The sequence below is a fragment of the Papio anubis genome, chromosome 7 (genome assembly GCF_008728515.1).
Source record: "Papio anubis isolate 15944 chromosome 7, Panubis1.0, whole genome shotgun sequence".
Classification (NCBI taxonomy): Eukaryota; Metazoa; Chordata; class Mammalia; order Primates; family Cercopithecidae; genus Papio; species Papio anubis.
Window position 1 is genome coordinate 14,043,949 of NC_044982.1, and position 23,425 is coordinate 14,067,373.

At 51.5% G+C, this 23,425-nt stretch overlaps 1 protein-coding gene across 8 annotated transcripts in view; it reads right to left on the reverse strand.

The window, feature by feature from the left end:
- Positions 1 to 23,174, reverse strand: part of RIN3 (Ras and Rab interactor 3) — a 183,675-nt gene extending 160,501 nt beyond the window's left edge. For 3 of the 8 annotated variants that reach the window (XR_004184801.1, XR_004184802.1, XM_031667891.1), the window contains exon 1: positions 22,836 to 23,172. Coding sequence is in view for 6 of the 8 variants with exons in the window: in XM_031667891.1 (XP_031523751.1) it covers positions 22,836 to 22,879 (44 nt within the window). In the remaining 2 variants the exon portion in view is untranslated. Of the gene's footprint in view, positions 1 to 22,835 lie in introns of all 8 variants that reach the window. The other 5 variants (XM_021941486.2, XM_021941484.2, XM_021941485.2 and 2 more) reach the window with 5 other exon arrangements.
- Between the last annotated feature and the right edge of the window lie 251 nt (positions 23,175 to 23,425).

Sequence of the window (23,425 nt, forward strand, 5' to 3'; positions counted from 1 at the left end):
AGTGGCACGATCTCGGCTCACTGCAACTTCCTCCTCCTGGGTTCAAGTGATTCTCCTGCTTCAGCCTCTTGAGTAGCTGGGACCACAGGCACACGCTACCACGCCTAGCTAATTTTTGTAGTTTTAGTAGAGACAGGGTTTCATCATGGTGCTCAGGATGGTCTCGATCTCTCAACCTCATGATCTGCCCACCTCGGCCTCCCAAAGTGCTGGGATTACAGGTGTGAGTCACTGCGCCCGGCCGAACCCTGGCAGTTTTTTTGAGTCAATAGTCTGTTTCTAATCACTGCCAAATTCCTACTGATGCCTGCTTATGATATAAACATTACACATCATAGATACACAATAGGAGAATGAAGAGAATGGAAAGACAGATCTTGTCCATGGTGTGGAAGACAATACTATCAAGGTGCCAATTCTACACAAACAGGTCTACAGAATCAGTGCGATCCCAGTTAGAATCCCAAAGGTGTGTGAAAAGGCAGAGGGAGATGAAAGGGGCTGAGAAGATCCAGGCCTCACTTGAAGAGGGGGTAGGAGTTGTTCTGCAGGATATCAAGGCTTATGATAAAGCCGGAGTGATTAAGATGGTGTGGCATTAGTGCAGGGATAGACACACAGGTCAGTGGGACAGAAAAGTCCAGAAACAGAGCTGTGCATATACAATCACCTGCTTTCTGCATGGCTGAAATAGTAGCACATGAGGAAAGGACAGTCTTATCAATAAAGGGTGTTGAACAACTGGGTATCCATCTGAGGGAAAAATGAAGCCTGGTCCCTTCTTCACAACTTAAAAAATCAGTTCCAGCCTGACCAACATGGTGAAACCCAGTCTCTACTAAAAAATACAAAAAAAAAAGTAGCTGGACGTGGTGGCACGTTCCTGTAATCCCAGCTACTCAGGAGGCTGAGGCAGGAGAATTGCTTGAACCAGGAGACGGAGGTTGCAGTGAGCCAAGGTCACGCCACTGAAATCCTGCCTGGGCGACAGAGCGAGACTCTGTCTCAAAATAAATAAATAAAATAAAATAAAAATCAGTTCCAGGGAGACTGTATCCTAACTTAAAGGTAGAAGGTAAAACAAAAAAGCTTCTAGAAGAAAGTAAAGAGTGTCTTCATAATCTGATGGTAGAGAGACTTCTTAAACAGTATGCACGTGCGTGCACGCACACACACACACCCGCCAATCTTAAAAGAAAGGACTGATAAAATTGAATGCAGTAAAACAAAGACTTCCTGTTCATCAAGACATCATTAGGAGAATGAAAGCTCGCCCAGGAGGTGGAGGCTGCAGTGAGCCAAGACCACACCACTGCACTCCAGCCTGGGCGACAGAGCAAGACCCTGTCTCAAAAAAAAAAGAAAAGAAAAAAAAAAGAGAAGAGAAGAGAGCACTAGCCCTGAATGGGAGAAGATATTTTTACACGCACACCCAACAAAGGGCTCATAAGCACGTTGTACACACCGATAAGGAAAAGACAAGACAATGAATATGGAAATAAGCAAGAGGCTTGACCTGGCGCTTCTTACGGTGGATCTCCACATGGCTGTGATCGTATGAAAAGATTCTCAACAGCATGAGGATCAGGGAATCGTAAACTGAACAACAAGAGCCCATCCCCATGGGTGTCACGATGAAGGCTGACACTACTAAGGCCTGGGGAGGATGTGGAAGAACCGGAGCTCTCCTATTCTGCAGGTGTGAGTGGAAACTGGCACAACGGTGGCAGTTCATCCTAAGATGAAGTGATTTCTTTCTCCTTCTTTGCACTTTTTTGTACACTCCAAATTTTACAATAAATGTGTATTATGATGACAATAAAAAAATAACAGGTGAAGACTTCAGGGGGAACAATAAAAATGGGAGAATAGATACCCAGGCATGAATCTTCCCAGATCAATGTGCTTGTCGGAGCGTCTCTCTCACATACAAGATAGTGGAAGGGGTAGGGATTTGAGAAGACCACCAAAGCCCTCCTGCCTGGCTGCCCCTCGGCTGCCCTGGACCAACTCAGGGAAAGGACCTCTGTCCCTAATGAAGAAACCTATTCCAACCTCTCTTCACTTGTCCATATACTTTATTATTATTATTATTTTTGAGATTGAGTCTCACTCTGTCACCCAGGCTGGAGTGCAGTGGCACGATCTTGGCTCACTGCAACCTCTGCCTCCCAGGCTCAAGCGATTCTCCTGCCTCAGCCTCCCGAGTAGCTGGGATTACAGGTGCCTGACACCATGCCCAGCTAATTTTTGTGTTTTTAGTAGAGACAGGGTTTCACCGTGATGGCCACGCTGGTTTCGAACTCCTGACCTCAAGTGATCCGCCCATCTCATTCTCCCAAAGTTTTAGGATTATAGGTGTGAGCCACCGCACCCAGCCCCATTTACTTTCTATGAGCCTAAGATTCCTCATTTGTAAAAAAAAAAAAAGAAAAAAAATGACATGACTCAAAGGATATAATTTTTTTAAATGGGGAACATCATTCTCATACCCATAGGGCTGAGATGCTGGGCAGATCAGATACAATCGTTTTGTGGAGGGGTTTTATAAACTCAAGAAGGCTATCTCTTTGGATAGCCACACATACGTAAATATATATAAAACAAGCCCAAAGGAACCAAACTGATTCCAAACATTATTTTTTGGCTGGTGGGGTTTTCCTAGCTTCTGGTCTAGCCAGTGCTATCCAATAGAATGTTGTCATTGCTGGAAATTCTCTTAACCTGTATCATCCAGTATGGTCACCACAAGCCATATGTGGTTATTAAGCACTTGAAGTGAGGCTACTGCCACATTTTAAAAAAAAATTTTTATTTCCATAAGTTTTTGGGGAACAGGTGGTATTTGGTTACCTAAGTTCTTTAGTAGTGATTTCTGAGATTTTGGTGCACCCATCACCTGAGCGGTATACACTATACCCAATTTGTAGCCTTTTATTCCTCACTCCCCTCCCTCCCTTTCCCCTAAGTTCCCAGAGTCCATTGTATTATTCTTAAGCCTTTGCATCCTCATGGCTTAGCTCCCACTTAGGAGTGAGAACATACAATGTTTGGTTTTCCGTTCCTGAGTTACTTCACTTAGAACAATGGTCTCCAGTTCCATCCAGGTTGCGCGAATGCCATTAATTCGTTTCTTTTTATAGCTGTGAATGCCATTAATTCATTTCTTTTTATAGCTGAGTAATATTCCATCATATATACAGAGAGAAACCACAATTTCTTTATCTACTTGTTGACTGATAGGCATTTGGGCTAGTTCCATATTTTTGCAATTGTGAACTGTGCTGCTATAAACTTGCGTGTGCAAATATCTTTTTTGTATAATGACTTCTCTTCCTCTGGGTAGATACCCAGTAGTGGAATTGCTGGATCAAATGGTAGTTCTACTTTTCTTTAAGGAATCTGCACACTGTTTTCCATAATGGTTGTGCTACTGCCACATTTTAATTAATTTAACCTGTAAAATAGCTACATGTGACTAGTGGCTATCACACTGAACAATGCAGATCTAGACTTTTCTAAAGTTTACATCTTTTCAGTGTATATGTGAATTCATGTGTTATTTGTGGGATTTGTTTTCAAATAGAAGGAAAAAGGAAATAAAGAGGAAAACTATATGTGTGTTGAGTGTTAGTACCTTTGGCCACCACCCTGTTTGGAAAGTTCCAGAAAGCAAATCCAGTCCTGTGCTGTCTGTTGCAGTGTTTGCCGGCCCCTCCTCCTGGGAGCTTCCACGGGAGGCTGGTACATGTCAAGGCCACTTCCTGGACCAGGTCTTTGCCTGAAATGAGCCTCCTGAGTCTCGTCCTCTGCAAGCTCCCTGGCCTTCAAGAGCCTCCCAGCTCCCATGCCCACCTCTCTTTGGCTGCCTTCTCCTGCACAGTGATGGACTAGGCTGGGAAAGTGAGCAAGAGGGCAGGAGGCTCAGACGGCTCTGCGGAGACCACCCCTGCTCTAGGAGCACCTGCAACCTGTGGCAGCCCACACGTTCCACCGTGGCCCTGTGACCCCTGCCTCTGTCCTGCCTGCTGCTTACTCAGCAGTTCCTCATCATCTGGGATTGAGTTGGGGACATTAGGGAGGAGATGGCAGCCTCCCCCTCTCCTGCTGAGGCTGAGGAGGGAGAGGGAGAGGGGAGGAGTTGTACCATGGTAGACACGACTTCCCCCAGAAGGGGAGACAAGGAGCCTGGGTGCCCTGCCTTCCACTCTGAGGCTGGCCTTTCAGTGTCTAAAATGACATGACCCCGTAGCATTAGCTGTGAGGACCAGAAGGACGAAGGCATCTACATCTTAACAATGGCCCAATAGAGTGGCTGTGGACATTACTCATCCTGGGCAGCTCTGGGTGGTGCAGAAAGCACTGTATCCTGGAAAGGTAGCTGGGGTCTATTCTAGCCTGTTGCTGTTAGCTTGCTGTGTGACCTTAACCAAGTCTCCCTCCCTCTCTGAGCCTAGGTTCTCTTAGCAGTAAGATAAGACAGTCACGCCTGTAATCCCAGCACTTTGGGAGGCCAAAGCGGGTGGATCACTTGAGGTCAAGAGTTCAAGAATAGCCCAGCCAACAGGGTGAAACCTCATCTCTACTAAAAATACAAAAATGAGCCAGGCATGGTGGCCTGTGCCTGCAGTCCCAGCTACTCAGGAGGCTGAGGCAGGAGAATTGCTTGAACCCGGGAGGCAGAGGTTGCAGTGAGCCGAGATCGCGCCACTGCACTCCAGCCTGGGTAACAGAGTGAGATTCGGTCTCAAAAAAAAAAAAAGATAAGAGAAGGGAAACTTGCCTCCACTTACTTCATGGACTTACTCGGGGGAGGGGTTTAAAATAACTAGAGGGGGCGGGAGATGTGCTTTGGCAGAGTGAACCACTATTTCTACACTAGGGAGGAGATCAGAAGACACTGTTGATTCTCCATAGCTGCCCTTCCACAGGCAGTGCCAGTGTTGTGAGGGTGCAGGCCAAGGACAGCAGCCCTAACACGCCTGTTGCAGGAAACTACATCAGTGTCATATTACTCCCACCCCCTGGTGACACTGAGTCACCCTGCAACCCACCTAACAGTTGCTGTGACCACATTTCCTCTGCTGGGGAATAAGCGTGTCATGTACCCACCCCAGGCAGACTACAGTCCTGACGCTTCTTGACAGGGGCCACCTGCCAGGCCCAGGCGCCCTTGCAAAGCCAAGTGGATTCGGCACCCCCAGCTAGAAATTCCACCACCAGGTTTTTGTTCCCTGTTAACATATATGTCCACCTGCCCCCATCAGATTTTAAAGAGTGCAAAGTCCCTTGTGCTAAGGAATGAAGTCACTGTGGGTAAGTTTTCAAGAGTGAGAGGTTAGAAGAAGCTGAGGACACTGGCTGTCATAGACTGAATGTTCGTGTCCCCTGAGAGGATCGGATGTCAACATATACATTTTGGGGGGACACAGATATTCCATCTATGACAGGGTTTGGTGTCTAGTGACTGGGCCTCGCCAGACACAGAATCTGCTGCTGCCTTCATCTTGGACTTCCCAGCCTCCAGAGCCACTGTTTGTAAGCCACCCCATCTGTGGTATTTTGTTACAGTAGCCCAAGCTGATGAAGACACTGGTGAATTAACTTTGGGGACAATAGGGAGGCAATGAGGAGGCAAGATGTTTCAAGGAGGAGTCCTGAGGCATGACAGGCACACCCATCCCACCCAGGTTACAATGACCCCCAAAGGCTCCAAGGACAGTGACTATAGGGTGGGACTTTGCCAGTAGATGACAAGAGAGAGACCGGTGGGTGGGGCTGGGTGCACCTTTATGCGCCTCCCAGGTTCTTCACCTGGGTTGTCCACATAGGACCAACCTGGGGAGAGCATGGGGAGGTCATCCCCTCAGTGGGGCTTGGAAGGCTGCAGAGGTTCTGGCGGCATCCCTTCCAGGATCCAGGCACACGTGAGTGTAGAAAGGGCAGTAGGGTCCCAGAACCTTGGGATAAAGCACAGAGATGCAGGGAGTTCAGGGGCTAGGGCAGAGGTTCTGGACTCAGAGAAACTTGGGTTCAGGTGGCTGAATCCACTGAGAAGTGGCCACAGCTCTGCTATAGTTAAGAGCTTTGATTAAGTCACTTGCTGTGTCTCAGTTTCCTTGCCTGTAAACTGGGCATTGTAGTCTGAGCTTCAGGGGGCTATGACTATTAACTGATTTAAAAAAAAAAAAAAACAAAAAAAACCCTCAACCCTGAGTAAGTGCTCAAGACATAATCGCTGTGATTATTAGTGTCAAATCTGTGAAAGTCAAAAACCCCTGCTTTTTATTTGCTTTTATTGATACACTACTCCCTACAAGAGTCTTTCTGTTAGAAGCACAGAAAATAAAATATTAGCATTGACCACTACCTTTCTTGGAAACTGTCCTTTCCAACCTTTCAATATCACTGAAGGTGAGAGGGGACCAAGGCCCCAAGACTGGAGGGATAGTGCATATCCCAAGAATTTGTGCATTTTCAAGAAAGACCATAGCTAAGACTGGGCACTTCTTAAGCCAGAGGCATGAGCTGCTGATGGTAGAAGTGTGCACAGTGCATGGGAGAGGTTAGGGGCAGATTTATCTACACGAGGTAGATACAGTTGATTCTCATCATTCATGGTGGTTTTGTTTTATAAAGTCACCATGAACACTAAGCGAATGCTGAATCGTTGCTCCTAGGGGAAATACAAGGTTAGGTTCCTACGAGCCTCTGGTCACAACATTTTTATCAACCAATCAACACATAACCTTGTTTTATGTGCATCTCTGTTGAAGGGCACCTTATTGAATATATAATCTTGATTCACTGACACTAAACTCACGCAACAGAACTAACTCATGCCTGAATAAAGCTTATCTAACACACGTGTTTTCTCTGTAAGACATATCACAGCCTTCTTTCACTTAGGAACATGAGGCAGCCCTTGAACACTATGTGTTGGAGCCTAAAAAGTGAAACCACCAAAAAAAGCATGAAAATGAGAAAACATGACACAAAATAGACCTTGACAAAGACACTTGCTTGCAGCACGGGAGCTGAAGGAAAACAGGGTTGCTCTGTTCAACCTCAGCTGGGAATGTGCCCGTCGGACAACTCGAATATTTCATCACTTGGCCTATGTCCTTGAATGGCTTCAAAAGTATTGATCTGGGGCTTACAAATGCATTTTAGCAAGTAGGCTGATTTGCAAATACAGAATCTGTGAACAATGAGAATTGACTGTAAACATCCCTTTGTTAGGCTGGTATCAATCATAGACAACCTGGACATGAACCCTATCTCAGAGCAGGGGGATCTCCACCAGCCAGCCTGGATTCTGGGGACTGCTGTGACATTTGAACCAGGACCCACTACACCTCCCTCCTTGGAGCCCAGGCCAGGCACCAGCTCACCATGGGCCGTGTAGCTCAGAGGCTGCTGGACCACCACCTCCGTCAGCTTCCATCGGAGGCAGAGGACAAATTTGGGAGGAAAAGGGGCTATTTGTGGCAGGTGCACGGGGAGTCTCTGTCAGCCCCAAAACTGGAGTGTGTCCCATGAACTGCTCACCGAGGCCTCTCCCCATCATGTCATGCACATATTATGAGGCTGTACATTTTCGTGCCTACTGCGAAGTGCCTACTGTGCACAGGCTGCTGTGCCACACACTGCTCACACATCACCCGGGACACAGTGCAGCCCTGTATCTCCACGCTGCGTGAATGGAAGAAGCAATGATCAGAGAGGTCTCACAGTAAGCCAGGGCAGACCTGGCTCTGGGGACCTGCTCCCCAGTTTCTAGATGAGGATGCCATCCATGCCCCCACGGGGGTCACAAGAAGCAGTGCAAACTGTGAGTGGAGCGGACAAGGGGGTGTGGAATCAGGGCCCTTCAGAAGACCATGGCTACTACGTTCCTGACTCTGCTCTAGATCCTTACATATGTCCAGTCATGTAATACACAGCAACTCTGAATTAGAGCCTGTCATTTTACAGATAAGGAAACCGAGGCAGAGAGTGGAACATGAACCCCAGCAGTTTGCTCCTGGGTTCACAGCCCTGACCACCACACAGTACTGTTCTACCACTCAATGTCCACATGTCCAGACAGCTACACTCAGCCACGATGGTCATATCCCTGGGCGGAAGGCGGCGGGAGGGAATAAAGGCGACCTCCCTGCCCCCACAGCGCACACCCATCTCCCGCCAGGCTCCATCCACTTAGCCTCCTCAATACACTCCAGTGAGCCCTCCTGTCCCTGAGCCCACCTTTCCCCTCCTTGGTGCTGAGGCCCTAGTCCAGGCACCAGCCCTGACCTGGACCCCCCAGCAGCCCCCTTCCATGTCCCCCTCCCTGAGCTGCCCCCACGTCCTTCTTCACATAGCAACTCAAATGCAGGCCTGCCAGCGTGGCTCCACTATAAAAAAATCTATATGCAAACATTTGTTAGTGCCTATATTTGTCATCGCCCAAAACTGGAAACAACCCAAACAGGCCTCAACAGGGAAGGGATAAACACATGGGTAGACTCACACAACAAAATACCCTCAGCAACAAAGAAGGACTCCCGAGTCACACGACAACCCAGGCAGACCCCAACGCATGCGGCTGAGAAAGAGGCACGTGACGACACACCGTGATTCCATTCACAGGATGTTCTCGAAAGGGCAGAACGTAGGGATGGAGCAGAAACGAGGAGGTCTGGGGAGGAAGAGACCCTGACTACAAAAGGGCCCAGGGGGCTTTTGGAGGGTGATGGAATTTTCTGTCTTGACTGCAGGGGCAGTTGCATGGCTGTTTGTCAGAACGTGCAGAAACATACACTAAAGAGAGTGAATTTTACTCCGTGTAAATTAGAGTTTGTTACAGGTCCCATCACATCCCCCAAAAAGATAGAGTCCTATAGCACCCCAGAAAGTGACCTTATTTGGAAATAGGTTTGTTGCAGATGTAATGCTAAGATGAGGTCCTGTTGGAGTAAGCTGGGCCCTAAATCCAAACCGACTGATGTCCTTATAAGAAAGGGAGAAACAGCCGGGCACGGTGGCTCACACCTGTAATCCCAGCACTTTGGGAGGCCGAGATGGGTGGATCATGAGGTCAGGAGATCGAGACCATCCTGGCTAACATGGTGAAACCCCGTCTCTACTAAAAATACAAAAAAACATTAGCCAGGCATGGTGGCAGGTGCCTCTAGTCCCAGCTACTCGGGAGGCTAAGGCAGGAGAATGGCATGAACCCAGTAGGCAGAGCTTGCAGTGAGCCGAGATCGTGCCACTGCACTCCAGCCTGGGCGATGGAGCAAGACTCTGTCTCAAAAAAAAAAAAAAAAAAAAAAAAAAAAAGATGGGGAGAAACACTGAAAGACACAGAGAACACAGCCAGGTGACAATGGAGGCCGAGAATGGAGAGGTACGGCCACGAGCCAAGGGACCCCAGGGATTGCCTGGGCCATCAGAAGCTTGAAGGATCCTTCCAGAAGGCCTTTGGAGGGAGAATGGCTATAACTTGATTTCAGACTTCTGGCCTCCAAGACTTTGAGAGAATAAATTTATATTGTTTTAAGCCACGCAGTTTGTGGCACTTTGTTATGGTAGTCCCAGGAAACTGAGACACAGCTCAGTTTTTATTAATTAATTAATTTATTTATGAGACAGAGTCTTGCTCTGTTGCCAGGCTGGAGTGCAGTGGCACAATCTTGGCTCACTGCAACCTCTGCCTCCCAGGTTCAAGTGATTCTCCTGCCTCAGCCTCCCGAGTAGCTGGAACTACAGGCACATGCCACCACGCCCAGCTAATTTTTGTATTTTTAGTAGAGACAGGGTTTCATCATGTTGGCCAGGATAGTCTCAATCTCTTGACCTCATGATCCACCTGTCTTGGCCTCCCAAAGTGCTGGAATTACAGATGTGAGCCACCGCGCCTGGCCCATTTATTTATTTATTTATTTATTTATTTATTTAGAGACAGGGTCTCACCCTGTCGCTCAGGCTGGAGTGCAGTGGCATGATCTTGGCTCACTGCAACCTCTGCCTCCCGGACTCAACTGATCTTCCCGCATCAGCCTCCCAAGTAGCTGGGACTAGAGGCATGCACCACCACGCCCAGCTGATTTTTACAAAAGTTTTAGTAGAGATGGGGTTTCGCCATGTTGCCCAGGCTGGTCTCGAACTCCTGAGCTCAAGTGATCCACTTGCCTTGGCCTCCCAAAGTGCTGGGATTACAGGCATGAGCCACCACGCCCGGGCAATAGCTCAGTTTTTTTAAATGGGGGGAAAATTCCTGCCTATAGTCTCCATTGCCCTCAGGATATGGCCCAAGAGCCTCTACTGTGTGGTCCCCTCCCCTGTCCATCCAACAGATTGTCAATGAAAGGCACATGGAGCCTGCAACAGCTCCTCCACCCCCACCATGAGTTTACCTGGGAAACTCCCAGGCACGGCTTTGCCTGGCTCTCATGCCGCAGGAAAAGTTCCCCCGGATGCCACCCCAGTCTGAGCAGGATGCCCTTCAGCCAGCCGGGGACCCCCGGCACTCCACAGGACCATCCTGCACCCTGTGGCTACAGCACTGCATGTCACTCCTGCATCCCCACAAGACTGAGGGTCCCTGAGACAAGGACGGGTGATCACATCCTGGCTGGCGTAGTGCCGTGCAGGCCAAAGCAGGGGTCCAGGGCATGGTGCTGCCTGAAAGTCTATGGCTGAGGGGAATTTGGGGGCTTTGGCCCCTCCCAGCACTGTGGCCAGCCCCAACCTGCTCTTGTGGCTGGATCCTCTCCCTTGGCTGCCCACCCTATTTCTCAGATGTTCACAGCTCACAGCCCCCTCCACTCCTGGCAGGCCTCCCAGCGGGCTCCATTCCCTCTCCCAGAGGCCCTCTGTCCTGGGCAATTCCCCTTCACCCCTCTCTTTGGCATCAACCCACCATATATTAATTCATCAAACACTTATCGAGCCCTGCACTAGATCCTCCTTCCCTCCCCTTAAACTCTCGCTCAGCACCAGTGTTCCTGGGGGAGTATTCTGTACCCTACATGGTGCTGACTCGGCAATACCACCCCACACCCTGCCAGGAAGAGCCACTGGCCCTGCTGGCGGGAGCTTACAGTCTAGTGGGGCTACACACAGAATGAGCTGCCACAGGCATCGGGGCGAGCACCCAGCGTGCTGCCGGCTCTTCTGTGGCTGGGGTCCTTGGTAGCCTATAGGGTGCCTCTGCATAAATTAGAAAAGGGTGCTCCTTGCTGCCCATGGGTGCAGGCCAGCCCCCACCCCACCCTCACACATACCTGTCGTGACACAAAGCTTGACAAGAGAATGAAATTTCAGCCCCTACCCAGCTTTGCCTCAGCCAGGAACACATGAGCGGTAAACAACCTGTACCACGGTGTACAGAGGCCCTGCAGGCCTCATACAGCCTGGGAGGCTTCTTGCAAGAGGTAGAGGTGGGCCACTTGCACTTAGGCCCAGAGGCAGGAAAGAGCTCAGCCCCTTCCAGAGGCTAGAGAGGGAGGCGGCTAGTGAAGGCAGATGTGCCCACATTCCGTCTCTGGGGCCTCGTGCCACGGAGCGGCCTGGGTGCCGCACAGAGCCTTGGAGACAGCCTTGGTGGGAGACAGCCCACAGGTCCGGAGACCTTGGGGAAACCACTTCCCCTCTCCGAGCCACCAATTCATCTGTAAGCAGGGGCTGGATGAAGAGTTTCCAGAGTGACACGAAGCTCTGACGCCTGAGGACTGCAGAGCCAGGGCTGGGGCGGCCTTGCCCAGTGGAAACAAGACCCTCACTGTCCTTCAGGCCACTTCAGCGGGCTCTGGCCCAGCTCTCCAGACAGCCCCCCAGCTAACTCCCAGGCCATTCTTGGGGCCTCTTATGTCCCAGGAGTGGTCTTAGGCTGTTGTTGAGCAGCTCCGGGCAGGTTCTTACAGGCTCAGAAGAGGCCTGTGCTGTGCCTGGAAAGGGGAATTCAAGTCCCAGCCGTTTCAGGACAAACCTTTCCCAAGGCTGGGCAAAGAGGTGAAGTGGCCACTGAAGGCTCCCAGTGGCCAGTGGTCAGCACAAACCCAGCTTAACACTCAGCAAGTGCCAAGATACGGCCCAAGAGACCCCAAGACCGTCTCAACAAAGAGACAGTGAATGAATGAGTGACGGCAGCATCCGGCAAGGACGCAGGCATTGTTGAGACTGGGCCCCAGGTCCTTATTTTAGTTTAGTTTTTTGTATGCAGATAGGATCTCACTCTATCACCCAGGCAGAAGTGCAGTGGTGTGATCATAGCTTACTGTAACCTTGAACTCCAAGGCTCGAGTGATCCCCCTGCCTCAGCCTCCCAAGTAGCTGTGACTACAAGTACACGCCACCATGCCCAGCTCATTTATAACATTTTCTGTAGGGACTGGGTCTTGCTGTGTTGCCCAGTCTGGTCTTGAATTCCTGGCCTCAAGAGATCCTCCCAGCTCAGCCTCCCAAAGCACTGGGATTACAGGCATGAGCCATTGCACCTGGTCTCCAGGCCTTTCTTGTGCTGGTGTGGCAGGGACACCAACTCTCAGGAGGCGCTGGAGAACACTGGCGCGGAGAGGGTTAACCTAAGTGAGTTCTCGGCCTAAAGCACAGAACTGAGGTGGGGGAAGAGGCATGGCTGCCTTGATCAGGAAACCTAGCCCTGTCAAAGAACAAGGATTTGAGAGTCAGAGACACAAACCAGAATAAACAGTCTAAAGCTTCTGGCAAAAGCTAAAACTCATAAACACTTAATATGAAAAGAAAAAATGTTTGCAATCTAGTCCTTGAAACAAGAGCCTTAGTGGGTGCAAAGCTGCCTTTCCTCTGTCCTCCCTCTTCCTCATTCTTGCCTCTACTAGGAAATGGGGACTTGCAGGTCGCCCTGCAAGGCAGCTGAGTACTTCGGGCATATAATCTGGTGCTACGTGACAGAGATAGAAAGCTCTTTGTGTTCATTAGAACTAAGCTTGTAAGTGATAGAAAATCTAAAATAAGAAATTAAAATAAGCAAGATAGTATGGCTGGGCACGGTGGCTCATGCCTGTAATCCCAGCACTTTGGGAGGCCGGGATAGGTGGATCACCTGAGGATAGGAGTTCAAGACCAGCCTGGCCAACATGGTGAAACGCCATCTCTACTAGAAATAAAAAAACGAGCCAGGAGTGGCGGCAGGCACCTGTAATCCCAACTACTCGAGAGGCTGAGGCAGGAGAATCACTTGAACCTGGGAGGCAGAGGTTGCAGTAAGCCGAGATCACCACTGCACTCCAGCCTGGGGGACAAGAGCAAAACTACATCTAAAAAATAAACAAACAAACAAACAAACAAGATAGTATGTATTCTTCTCATAAAAAAACTGGTAAGCAGTCTGTAGCTGGGATGATGGTCTAACATGTTTAGGACCCTTACTGTAATGTATTGTTGTTCTATCCTGCATAGCTTCCATGCTTAAGTGTGCCTCAGAATCCAAGATGGCTGCTTCAACTCCAGCCATCACGTCTGCATTTCAGGCAACAGGAAAGAGGAAAGGAGAGAAGGACACTCCACTTAAGGGGTTTTCCAAGCAGATTATACTCCCCACTTACATCTCACTGTCCTGAACTTAGTCATATGGCCACACCTAGCTGCAAGAAAATTGGGAAATGTTCAGCTAAAACTTACACCTAGCAAAAATTCAGGGGCCAATCAGCAGGCTCTGCTTCACTCCTGGACTCAAAGGCTCCAGGATGGTGACAGATCTCAAGAAAATGGTCCCTAAACCCTAGACCCAAGGAAGTTTTCAGGAGCTTCATTTAAAACAGAGGGGACTTGGAAAGAAGTCAAGATAGGCACATGAAATAACTCTGACCATTAAAATGATCATAAGATGATGAGACCATCGAAGATGGCAGGTAGGCAACATAGGTCCACCACACAGCACGTAGCAATGTGTACCAGAGGTAACACTCAGTGAAAAAAGAACACAAGTTAACACGTACTTGCACCGGGTGCAGACTCAGATAAAAATGTTTGATGCTTTAAATTTCCCTATTTTGGGTATGTCTGTGTATGAACTTTTAAAGTCTATAATACATTTTTTGGAAAATCAATAGCATGTGTGCACACACACACACACCCCCCACATACATACAGGGAAGAGTCCCCCACTGGTCTCACAACCCAGAGTCAAGAACATCATCATCTCAGGTAACCCTGGCAACAACAGCGGGCGCTAGAGATCGACTTTTGCCTAACAGAGGAGGGGGAAGAAGGTGCTCTGGCAGGTTCCGTTTCAGTGTCTTGCCCGGAAGAACAGAACTGTGGTCTTCACCGCCATGGTAAAAGTCAAACTTGCCCACCCATAGCCAAGGGGGCCCCAACCACCTTTCCAGGCCCATCACACATGGAATCTTCTCCCTGCCCCCACCCCAGATTCTTAGGGCTGCCACACACAACGTGTCCTTTCCCACTCAGGGCGTTTCTCCTATCTGCAATATGCTTCTCTGCATATGCTTGATTTCAGTGGTTAAAATCCTGCATATCCAATTCAAATGCCACCTCTGTCAGGGAGTCCTCCCTACTCACTCTGCACAGCCAACTGTAACAGAACCTCGGCAGCTTTTTATATAGTACCCTGTGCTTTAAATACGCACATATTTCTCTTACTTTCTGTGTTAGTTCAGTTTGCGTCACTATAAAGGAATACCTGAGGCTGGGTAATTTATAAAGAAAAGAGGTTTATTGGCAGGCTCGGTAGTTCACACCTGTAATCCCAGCACTTTGGGAGGCTGAGGTGGGCAGATCATGAGGTCAGGAGATCGAGACCATTCTTGCTAACACGGTGAAACCCCATCTCTACTAAAAATACAAAAAATTAGCCAGGTGTGGTGGCGGGCACCTGTAGTCCGAGCTACTTGGAAGGCTGAGGCAGGAGAATGGCGTGAACCTGGGAGGCGGAGCTTGCAGTGAGCTGAGATCGCACCACTGCACTCTAGCCTGGGTGATAGAGCGAGACTCCATCTCAAAAAAAAAAAAAAAAAAAAAGAAAAAGAAAAGAAAAGAGGTTTATTTTGGCTCATGGTTCTGCAGGCTGTATGAGAAGTATGGTGCCAGCATCCACTCCTGGTGAGGTCTCAGGAAGCCTCCAATAATGGTGGAAGGGGAAGGGGGAACAGGTGTGTCATATGGCAAGACAGAGCAAGAGGGAGAGAGCTGGGAGGTGCAAGGCTCTTTTAAACAACCAGATCTCATGTGAACTGAGAACTCACTCATTACTGTGAGGATGGCACCAAGTCATTCATGATGGATCTGCCCCCATGACCCAAACACCTCCCACCAGGCCCCACCTCCAACACTCAGGATCACATTTCAACATGAGATTTGGAGGGGACAAACATCCAAATCAAATCATTTTCCTTAGTAGATAAACTGGAAACTCCTAGGTGTTCAGGTGTTCAGTAAATAGATGGATTGATGGATGGAAGGATGGAAGGATGGAAGGGTAGGTGCGTGGGTGGATGGATGATGGATGGATAGAAGGGTGGGAGGGTTGATAGGTCGATGGGCGGATAGGTAGATGGATGGATGGATGAAGGGTAGGTTGGTTCGTGGGTGGGTGGGTGGATGGATGGAAGGGTGGGTGGGTGAATAGGTGGATGGGTGGATAAGTAGATGGATAGATGGATGGATGGTGAATAGAATGGATAGGTGGATGTCTGGATGATGATTAGGAGGATGGGTGAAGATAAATGAGAAGACATCCATTGTGAGAAGAATCCTTGAATATATTTTAGATGGATGCTCTGTCAAAAATGTCAAGAACAGAAAGAAGCAAGGATAATAAATGCTGTCACCAGGTGCCATCGGTAGACAGATAAGTCCTTGCTTTGAACTGCTACATCCCTAGAGAAATTTACAGTCTGTGACATTGACTGAGATTAAGGAAGCTGGGAACACGGAGGTTGGGGAAAACGTCCCTGGTGACTTCTTTCTTGACAACTTGTTCCCTTTAGCCAGAGATCATCAGATTGTGAATTTCAGATGCAAAGCCCTTTATTTCTTCAGTCCATGGAGGCGGATGAAGAAGCACACGTATTGACCCACAGAACAATTTAGCTCTGGGAAGCTTTGGAGGAGGGGAAGGCGTCTCTGCTACTGTTGGGGTGCCCTCTGTCCACCCCTCTCTCCAGCTTGTCTTTCAGAAAACAGGTTTTCGCATCAGTCCCTGACACCCCGTGTTGAACGTCAGTTGGAAGGTAAGGTGACGTTTAGCATCTCTTAACTAGGGAATAAAAAGTTCTCAGCTTTGATAAAGACCCCAGATTCAGGGGCAAAATGGAGGCCACCTTCTAGGAGAGCCCCCCTTAGGGCAGCCCCTCAAGGATGGGCCCCACTCCCACACCCCTCTACTGGAATCCTTGCTTCCCCACAGCTCCAGGCCTGTGTGCAGAGCCAGGCTCTGGGGCTCTCTCAGTCCCTGAAGGTGGGGATGCAAGCGCCATTACCCCATAGGATGTGGCCTGAGTGTGTGCCGTCACATCAAATACAGACAACAGCCCTTGACCACAACCACGGCCTAGGCCATTTCTGCTAAAAAGAGAACCGACATTTCATTGCAGCCTCGTTCATTCCATTAAACATGTACTGGTTGAGATGGGGGCACCCCTGGGTATTACTGAGGTCAAATTGGGGCAGGGCGCTCTGCAGCCATGTTCAAAGCTTCTGACCATCAGCTCTGTTTCTGCTTTGGAGGCAGCCCCTCCAACCACTACCCCCGTGGAGAGGAGACATGCCAAGGCCACACAGAGGCCCTACCGGCAGAAAAGTGACAGGAGAGGACATGGTTGTGGCTTCCAGATTCTTCTATAAATGCTGATGCCACACAGATAGTAAGGCCTTCCCACTGCCCTGTGGATGCCACTGTGAGGGAAGGCCTCCCGTGTACCCATCACTCCTCTCTTCTCCATCAAGGCCACGCTGGCAGGAGGGAGGGACTGGCTTCACCGTACTACACTGTGTGTGGGGAGGGAGGCACACAGCATCAGGGCTGCCCTCACCTGCACAGGGACGTGTTGGCTATCTCTGGGCAGCCCTGGGCAGGAAGCCTGAGGCCTGGCAGAGAGCTCCCTCAGCCTGGCACCTGCCTCAACCTCCCTTGGTAGGGCCGCCCCTCAGACTCCAACCCTGACAGGGGCAGTTTCACAGACGACCTCTAAACAGCCAGGCCCCCCACCCCCAGCTGCCTGTGATCTCCTCAGCACCTCCACAGCTCCCACAGCCGATGGCCAGGCAGGCTCCACCTCACCGGCCCAGCCACCCTCGAGAGGCTACTCCAGCTCTCCAAGGCTCCCCACCTGAGAAACCTTCCCAGCTTACTGTCCACTTGGCAAGAAGCCATGGGTCCTGCCCCAAAGTGGGCTCCCAAAACCAAATGTACTTTTTTCAAGACTAGGTTTTTCAAAATAAAACCATAGCAATAGCAAAAAGAAAAAGAAAAACCATTTCCTTCCAGGTAGCTTGGTCAGGGTAATGAGCCAGAAGTCTCTTGGATGGGTCTTTGTTTCTCGTGAAAGTGCCTGCATGTTCCATGGGCCACTTCGGCTCCAATGGGCACTTCGATCCCCTGAACGCTATTATTCTAGGACACCAGCTTCTGCTGCCTGCTAGCTGGTAACTCGGGTAGCTGCTGACTGTCAGAGCAAGCAGGGACCTTAACAACATGGAGCTCTTTTCTCAGATGGGAAAATGAGGTCCAGAGAGAAGGGAGTGGCTTCCTAGAATAAAATCCTAAAACACTAGAGGAGACAGGACCCCAGATTCTCTAGCCCTACTGATGACCTACAACATGCAAGTCCCCACGCCTCTTCCAAACCAGCAAAGGACAGTTCTGCCTAAGAAAAGACATGTTGGCAGCCGTGGCTGACGCTGATGCTGACCCCCGCCCCCAACACACACACACAGACCCCACCAACACACACACACACAGCACACACACACACAGGCCACCCTTATTTTCCTAGTTTCTCAGTGGTCCAGAGACCCGCATTTGGAACCCACCGGCACCCCAGGGCTCCCCCAAGTCTGTACACCAAGCTATTCTCCATTTTTCCAGCTGAGACACAGTATCCAGGGCTGGCCTCTCCTTCTCCCATCCTTTCTCCCTGACAAGTATCAGGAGCACAGCTGGGGAGGATAAAATTAGGTGAGTCGGGGCCAAGCAGGGTCCCTACTCAATTGCCTGGGTGGCCTCCTCTTTCCAGACTTGGAGAGGAGTATGGTAGCCTTGTGGTGGGGGTCACCAGCTGCTGCAGAATGGAGTTGGGCTCCAAGCCCCCAAGCCCTGGGTCTCCCCCTACTTAGCCCCACCCTGTGATCTGGGTCACCTTGTAAACACCTCCAGAAATTCAGGGGCTCCAGGGACACAAAAGATAAGGCTGTGCAGCCTTCAATCAGTGTATCGTTGGCCTCAAGCATTTGTTGAGTGCCAAGTGCGTGTAGGACACAAGGATATGGAACAAAAAGACCTGACCCCTTTCTTTGGAAGTTTGTAACTGAAGTAGGAAGTCATAAGATTAAAGAGGTTTTGGCTTCTTTCAAATTGCTAGGCAAACATGCGGTTCATGTGAAAAAGGCTATGAATATTCAAAAGGCAGGAATCTCTGTGAGCTGGCACGGATGGAAGGCTGCATGGAAGAGGTGAGCCCTGTAAAAAGGGCAGAAAGAACCTCACGGGCAAAGGCACAAGACCACAGACCAGCTCGGCACGTCGGGGAGGACAGGAGACATGAAGCTGTGCACCGGCTTCCAGCAGGGCTGGGCTGCGGCACGGAGGGCAGGACTTTCTTGAGGGACCTTTTAAATAGGACAGCATGTCACCTGAGGGCAATTAGGGGGCTACTGGGGGACACACCGCTTTCCCTGCCCGGCCTGAGAGTCCCTCTAGATTGATTGGCAACAAGCAAACCACGAGAAGGGCCCATTGTGGGGTAGGATGGAGGGGGAGATCCAGTTTGGTAAAGTCATTAAAGCTGTGATTTTCATTTTTGGCTCCAATCTTGGGGGAAAATATCCATGTTTCAGACACTCCTGGTGGGCAGGAGAAGTTCGACTTCCTGGTTCTCAGAATAAATGCTGGTTCGGGGCAATGGTTGTATCAACAGGACATTCTGGAGTTGTCCATTAGAGCAGCACCAACCAATTACCCAATAACAAGATGATAACACACGGCCCTCCACTCTCTTCTAAAGGTTACTCCCTAATAGGATCAGAGAGCAGGGGGCCAACAGGAAGTTAAGAGGCCTTGGGCGTCATTTACCCCATGTTAAGGCTCTTTCTGAACACACAGATGCCCCCCAATCCCCTAGATGACCCAGGCCCCCCAAGGATGGGGTTCTGTGGGCAGACCTCTTTATACTTTTGCCCCTCTTCTGTCAATCTCTCCCCAGCCAAAATTTGTCTTCCGTTTCCTCAACCCCTGTTATCTGATAACAGTCACTTCATAAAGCAACGTGTGTCATGCACTTCTGGGTTTTGAAGGGTGCACTCCCCGCCCCACAAGCCCCTCCACCACACTTTCCCACCGCCCAAGCCTTTGCTCAGGCACTCCCCTCCTCCAAGCTGCCTCCCCTCTTCCTTGCTGCCCACCCAACTGTGCTCACTCATCACTACCTAGATGACACAGCTTGCCATGTCTTGCCATGACAGGTGGAATCTTCCAGGGGGTCACAGAGACAGAGTTTGTGGCCATCTGTCACCCATTCTTTCCCTGTCTGTGCTCTGGCAAGGGACTGGGAGGCAACACAGACCACCTCAGACTCCTGTCTCCAAAATGGAGCTCCAGGGAGGCCTAAGGGGATGGTGAAGGATCTGGGTGTCCTCCTTCAAATATCACGCCTCTCTCTGCTTCCAGCTGAGATAAGTTCCTGGTAGGTTTCCAGTTTTGATTTCTGTATCTCCTGGGTTAAAATGCAGGAGCCCTGGGGCATTTTAAGCTTTTCATACTTGCTGCTTCAGTGAAGATCACGGATCAGGGACCCAGAGCCAGGATAGAGGGGCACCAAGGGGGTAGGGGAGATAAGGAGGGCCTCAGGGATAAATGTGCTGCGACTCCTTCATCCCAAGGGGACCCTACACCCCCAGACCCTTGCACTCCCTGCTGCTTCTCAGAGGATGTACTGGGGCTTCTCGCGGGGTGGGGGCAGGAGTGCAGGCTTGAGCTGGTGAAGTGACCCTTTGCTCTTGTGCACCAGAGCCTCTGTTAGGATCTGGCAAGGGCTAGGTCTCCTAAGTGCCAGTCAGGACCTCCAGGAACATTAGCTCTTTGAATCCAGGAAGCCAAGGTCAGAGGACAAGCTCCTCTGTCCTCCTCAGGACAGAGCTGGAGCTGCGAGCTCACACCCTGAATCCATCACTGGCCCTGCTCTAGGTGGGCCCCACCCAGAAGAGCCCCCTGTCTCAACCTGGACTGGGTAAGGGGCTCCTTTAGGGCTCTAGCAGGACCCTTGCATTAGATCAGGCCAAGGCTCAGGAGCCGTGAGTTACCACCACCTCCCCCAATACCAGGGAGCCCATTTCCCCTTTCTGAGTCTCCGGTTCCTCATTGTTGAATTAGGGGATTGATTAGGTCAGTGACAGCCACATTTTTTCCGGCAGTGGAATCCTTTTTCAAATGAAATCTTAAGCAGACCTTTAACATGGCAAAGATGTGAAAAGGTGACCGGTCTACTTGCCATGGTGGGGCTGCATGGGGGTGCCTGCTAGGTCTCTCCCTACCCCCTGAAAGCTACTGGCCTGAGTGGACTCTGAGAACCCACTCTCAGCAGACTACACACAGTTCGGCATCTGTCCCTGGAGCACTGGACCCTGGGCAGACAGAGCCCCACCAGAGTCATCCTCCACTCCTCCTTCCCTCCAATCCACCAGCAAATCCTCTACCCTTCAAAGCCCTTCCAACCCAAAAGGTCCTCCAAAACAAAGCCATATTTTTAGCAACAAACCAATATTCATATAGCGCTAGAATGTACCAAGCACAGTTCTAAGCAGGCCTGAACAGATGGGCTTCCCCTAAGCTGCCTGGGGGCAGCTGCTTAGCTATGAACTCAGCCAGTCCATGAAACAATTCTACGTGGTGTGTGTTGCTAGTACCCCCAGTTTACAGGTGAGGCAGGGGCCGGGTCACTTGTCTGAGGTTACACAGTTGGCAAATGGAGGGATCATACCTAACAAATGATAATAATGGTGATAATTATGATTAAGGGTTTACCCTATAGGCTAATGCATTCAACCCTTTCCGTGCATTTAGTCCTCAGAACAACTCTAAGGGGTAGTTACTATTATTTATCGTTTTATTGATAAGTGAACCGAGATACAGAGAGTTTAAATAACTGACCCAGTAATGAACCAAAAAAGACAAGGGGAAGTGGGTCACACCAGATCATCTCTGGGGAAAATGAGAAGTCGGTGAGGTCAGCATCCCTGGCCCCTCACCTCCTCTTCCTCCCTGAGAAACTTCTCTCCGGCTTCACCCTGCCATCTTGGGTGTGGCAGATACTTGCAAGTGGGTGTGAGGCTGGGGGGGTTCTTCCCCCAACGAATTCCCAGTTCCTCCCACCGGACGGCATTTGTCTTTACAGAGAAACCAGCATCCAGAATTTCAGGGCTGGCAGGAGGGAGGGAGAAGAAGGGAGACGTTCAGATCTAGATGAGCTTAAGGCCCCCTCGCAGTCTCTCCCAGCTGAGTGGGAGCCCATCACCTCCAGCTGTCCCCCGGTTCAGGACTACACAAGATCCGCCCAACTCTCCTGTTTCACAGAGCAGAGAACTGAGGGCCTGGGAGATGAGGTCACACGGCCAGGCCAGGGAGCGGCAGGGTGTCCATCAGAGAAGTAGGCCCGGGACTTTTAAACCAAAAAGCTGGGGATGGCTTCCCCAGACGCGCCCCTGGGCACCCAGAGATAGGCTTTCCCCGGGAATCCGCCTCCGACCTGGCGTCTCTACAACACCTGAAGCTTCTCAGGACGCCCTCTGAGCTGGGCAAGGCGAGAAGACTTTCTCTCAGAGCCCAGCCCGGAGCAATGCCCCAGCTCGCGAGGTGGGGCTGGGGGCGACATGGAGGCGGAGCGGGGACTTAGCCACCAGGGACTCCTCTCCAAGTCAGTTCCCAAACCGTTCGGCGTCATGCATTCCACGCTGCGCCTTCTCCCTCGGGATCCCACAGCCCGCGCGCAGCCCGTGCGCCCTGGACCCTACCCAAGCACCAGGCTCGGCCACGGCCGGTGCGAAGGTCACTGTCTATGGCCAGGACAGAGGGGCGGGGGAAAAGGGCCCAGTGGACCCTCGGTCCAAGAGGGCCCGTCGGTTGTTGGGCCGCGGGCGCCCAAAGTTGCGGGGGTCCGGGTCTCCGACCCCACACCCGGCCGGGCTCCAGTGCCCGAGGGCGCGCGCTGGGACTCGCAGAGCAGCGGGTGCAGCAGGCTGGCGGGGCCGGGACAGCGAATTTGTTTGCAAAGTTCAGGCGGGGCAGAAGCCGGGGAGGGGCCCGCGTCCACGCGGGGAGCCCCGGCTCTGACAGGTAGAGACGCACTCCCTCGTAATCCGTCCACCAGCAGCCTAAAGTGTGCACTGGGTTCCCAGTGAAATGCCTGGCCTTGAAAGTTTAGCCGAGTCGTCGGGTCCAGCGGAGTCACCAGGGCCGCCCCCTGCCCCGCAGAACTGGGATCTGGCCTCGGCCACGGTGGGGGACCCGTCTCAGCCCGACGCCCCCGAGGTCCCGCGCCCGGAGAACTCTCGGGGACAAGAAGTGGAGTGGGGCGGCCAGGATGGGGGCCGTGGAGACCGCAAGGGAGGAGTGGGCGGCTGCCCGGACTTACCCCGTGGGGTCCCCGCACGTGGGTGCCCCGGCGTGTCGGATCATGCCGCCGGCAGCTCCGGGACGGGGAACGGAGGAGCTCAGGCGCCGGGCCGAGCGGAACGCGGAGTCCCGGGCGCCCGCATGTCCCTGGCTCTGGCCCTCGGGAAGGGCCGGGCCGCAGCTGCCGCCGCGCTCTGGGGCGCTCGCTCCCTTCTACTTCCTGTATGAGAGCGAGCGGGGCTTTCAGGAAGAGGCTGGCCTTGGTGGTCAAGGGTTTTTTTGTCAAAAGCCATTCGGCAGCGGCTCGCGGCCCAGAGCCCCCTGGGGCACACCGAGGACCCGGCGGCCGCGCCCCCGGGGCCGGGCCTGGGGGCGGGGGGTGCCGGGGCCGAGGCGCCGCGCGGGCGCCCAGCTTCGGGGTGCTGCCTCCGCGGGCTGGGGCTGGGGCGCGGGAGGTCCGCGGGGCTTCGGAGAGGGAAACTTAGAGGAAAGTCTTCCACTCGGCGTGGGGCGGCGGGGGAAGGAAGACGGCCTCCGCTTGTGCCAGTGCCGACCGCGGGCGGGCAGGTGGGGAGGCCCAGAGCTGGCAGGGAGCTCGCCCCACACGGA